This window comes from Eptatretus burgeri, chromosome 6 (genome assembly GCF_056783735.1).
Source record: "Eptatretus burgeri isolate ZD-2024b chromosome 6, Ebu_testis_v1, whole genome shotgun sequence".
NCBI classification, from domain to species: domain Eukaryota; kingdom Metazoa; phylum Chordata; class Myxini; order Myxiniformes; family Myxinidae; genus Eptatretus; species Eptatretus burgeri.
The window spans coordinates 86,669,589-86,672,887 of record NC_140966.1 but is presented as its reverse complement, the minus strand read 5'-3'; the positions used below and the strand labels follow the sequence as shown (position 1 = coordinate 86,672,887).

General features: G+C 40.0%; 1 protein-coding gene across 1 annotated transcript in view; it reads left to right on the top strand.

The window, feature by feature from the left end:
- USP24 (ubiquitin specific peptidase 24) overlaps nt 1–2,922 on the top strand; it is a 213,657-nt gene extending 210,735 nt beyond the window's left edge. Inside the window, exons 49-51 of the mRNA XM_085886059.1 lie at nt 348–493; nt 1,845–1,968; nt 2,738–2,922. Coding sequence (XP_085742185.1) covers nt 348–493; nt 1,845–1,968; nt 2,738–2,900 — 433 coding nt within the window. The 3' untranslated portion in view covers nt 2,901–2,922. The remainder of the gene's footprint in view (nt 1–347; nt 494–1,844; nt 1,969–2,737) is intronic.
- The last annotated feature ends 377 nt before the right edge of the window (nt 2,923–3,299 follow it).

Here is a 3,299-nt window from a genome sequence, read left to right as displayed (position 1 = left end):
CAAGCCAGCCACCCTAGCCGCTAAGCCAACACCAGGCTTTACACTTGTCTGATGTTCCCATTTGAATTGCTTATGAGTTACAGAACCCAGGTTTTGATCTGGTACACTGTTTTTCCAATAAAAGAAAAATTGTGAAAATTTTTTTATTTATAATGTGATGTTAGTGACAGGAGGAGATGATGTGGTGAAGTAGAGAAGTGTCATAAACTGTTTTTGAACATCAGAGAGCATTCAAAACATATTTTGCCCTGCACTGGCGTGTAAAAGTACTGACCGAGTTGATGATCTGATATGTTTTTGCAAAGCTTTACTACTTTGTGATTTCAATGCCCTTATGATTGCTTCAGGAGTACTGATACTGCCACAAGATCCAACCTGCGAGGCCCTTGGTTGAAGTTTAACGACACATCTGTCGAAGAGTTTTCCATGAATGATTCAAGTTTGGAATATGAATGTTTTGGAGGAGAATACTACGCTCAAGGAAACGAGATGAGTAAGCACCATAGTTAAAACGTTTGCTTTGTTGGTTTCTTTTTCAGGCCTCTTTGTCTTTCTTCTAAGCCCAATGACAACTTAGTTTAATGAGGTTGGGATTTTCAAGTGTTTAGTTCAAAAGGCAAAGCCATCCGACAATTAGTACTGAGCTCCACTTCACCAATTTGACACAACTAAAAGCAGACTTTGCCTTAGGTGGCTTTCAATTGTTATCCACAAACCATGGGTTTGAGGAAGTTTGTGGACCACGAATGAAACGTCTCAACTCCACGAACCATGGGCTTGAGGATGTTTGCCTTCCATCCCACTTTATTAAAATCTATTATCTCAGGCTTAGCAGCACAAAGCTCAGGAAACACACATCTATGTGACTATCCAGGGTGTCCATAAAGTCCTTGTACAACTTTGAATCTTTATAATTTTTGATGTACACTTGATAGAATCAAACTGTAAATGGCACATGGAAGCACAATTCATTAAGTTTTTGCTTAGGTTAATGTTGTTATGAATGTTCTTGTTATTGCTGTTGTTAAATCTACAATTCTCCTGGGTTTCTTGACGAGTTGACATTTTCTGTCGAGGCAACTACTACCTCAATGGTAAAGTCAATCACCACAATTCCCGCATTTGGTTCCCGAACTATGACAATTAAATGTTTCACAAATCACCTACCAGAAAGATGAGGCTCCCTGCGACTTTGCTTCGAATGTGCAATGGTTGTTGAATGATCTCTTCCCAAGCAAGTGGATCAGTATACGTGGACTGTTTTCTTTTCCACCTCGTTCACCTGACCTATACTCATTTGGACTACATTTTATGGGGTGATGCAAAACTGTTGTTTACTCATCAAAACCACATTCTTTGGATGGACTTACTAGGGCTCCAATCGCAAATGCAATTCAGTAAATTACTCAGCAGCAACTGGAGAATGGTTTCAACAAGTTGGAAAATCTGATTGAATGATGTACTGTACCTCAAGAGATGGTGGTTATGTTGAGGACTAAAATTTTAAACTGTAGTGAATAACAACTCTATGAATTATGCTTTCATGCACCATTTATAGTTTGTTTATATCTTGTGTACATCAAAAGTTATAAATGCTCAAAGTTGTACAAGGACTCTATGGAATCCCTGTATACCACATCCATTCTCCTGTTTTGTTGGCCTGTTGCCCCACCGTTGGTGCTTTGCCTTTTTCCCTTCTCTCATCCTTCCATGAGCCTTGCTTTCTTGAAAAAAGTGACAATGTTGTTGATCTGCATCATTGGATTTTTATTAATATATCGTCAAATTATGTGCCATTGTTATTGCTGATGTCGACACTTCCATTCTCTTCCTGTTTGGTGTAGGTCCCTCACAACCTGAGGTGCGGAGGAAGTTTTGGAATGCCTACTTGCTCTTCTACCAACGTCGAGAATCTCATACACAGGGCGTGTCACCATCACTCTGCAAGAAAAGCCGCGTACTTACCTCGTAAATAAACATCCCCCCCCTCAACGCGCACACACACACACACACACACACACACACACACACACACACACACACACACACACACACACACACACACACACACACACACACACACACACACACACACACACACACACACACACACATCATCATCATCCTTTGTAATGGCCACCAAATCACTTTTATGAAGTTGTGAACAACTAATTTCACTAATTGTCACCACACAAAGCCATGGATTTGATGGTCATTCTCAATCTTCTTCATTTTTTTTTTTTTGTATACCTTGGTCGAGGCTCATATGAGAGCGAACACACAACTCACAGCAAGGAGGCATGAGACAAGAGGGGCGGGAGTGGAAGGGACAAAACAGTGGGGAACAGACACATTAGGTGAACTGTGGAAGGGAGAGGGATGGGGATGGGACGGGGAACATGGCGAAGAGAAGATGGACATTTCATTCTCATTCTCATCCACACTCACCTCAACAATTATTTTGATTATTTTCCTGCCCTTCTCTTTTGCTGTTTATTCCCTGCTAGAAATTGAAAGATTTTTGGTTAATTGTCACAGTTTCTTGTAATCTGTTAAACTGCCTTCCTATTACCACAAGGTCGTGTTTTACATTGCTTTGTTACATTTCAAAATGCATGTCGTGAGCTTGCATTGGAGAATCGCAAAAATGCAGTTATTTTATGGATTGTTTCTCCCTACATAAACCCATTTTGAAACTGTGCTCTCATGTATTTTTCATCCTGCCTTTCTTTTCCAGTTCTGTTCCTTCTTCGCCAGACCTCTCCCCTCAGTCATCTCCTCTCCCCCATCGTCCGAATGATCGGCTTCGACTGCTTGACCGACTCGTCAAACGAGGAGAGAGGCGAGGCATTTTTGGCGAGAGAATGCCTGCACCAATTGCCCAGGTTTACTTTGTTTAACTGCTTGCAACTTTTGTCGTGCATTTTAAACTTTATGATAACAAATGTTGCATTTTGGTTTTTATTCGTTCTTCATAAGCTTGTAAATCTTGAGCATGGCATATTCATTACACACTTTGTTCGTCACTGAACCATGCCAAAAAGCTTCAAGATCATTCATAATTTTGAAACTGAACATCATAATGCTCATCATTAAGATTTAATGGTTCAATGTAAGTACTATAAATACAGAATAAAAAGATCTATTTTATTGCTCGATCAAGAAACATTGAAATGTAAGCAAAAACATGATCTGATTAAAGAATTCATAAAACACCTTGCCCCCTGCAGTCGTGAGAAAAAGACATCGGAAGGGCCTTTTAAACTCTGGCTTTACATTTCCAAGCATGATCAAGATTT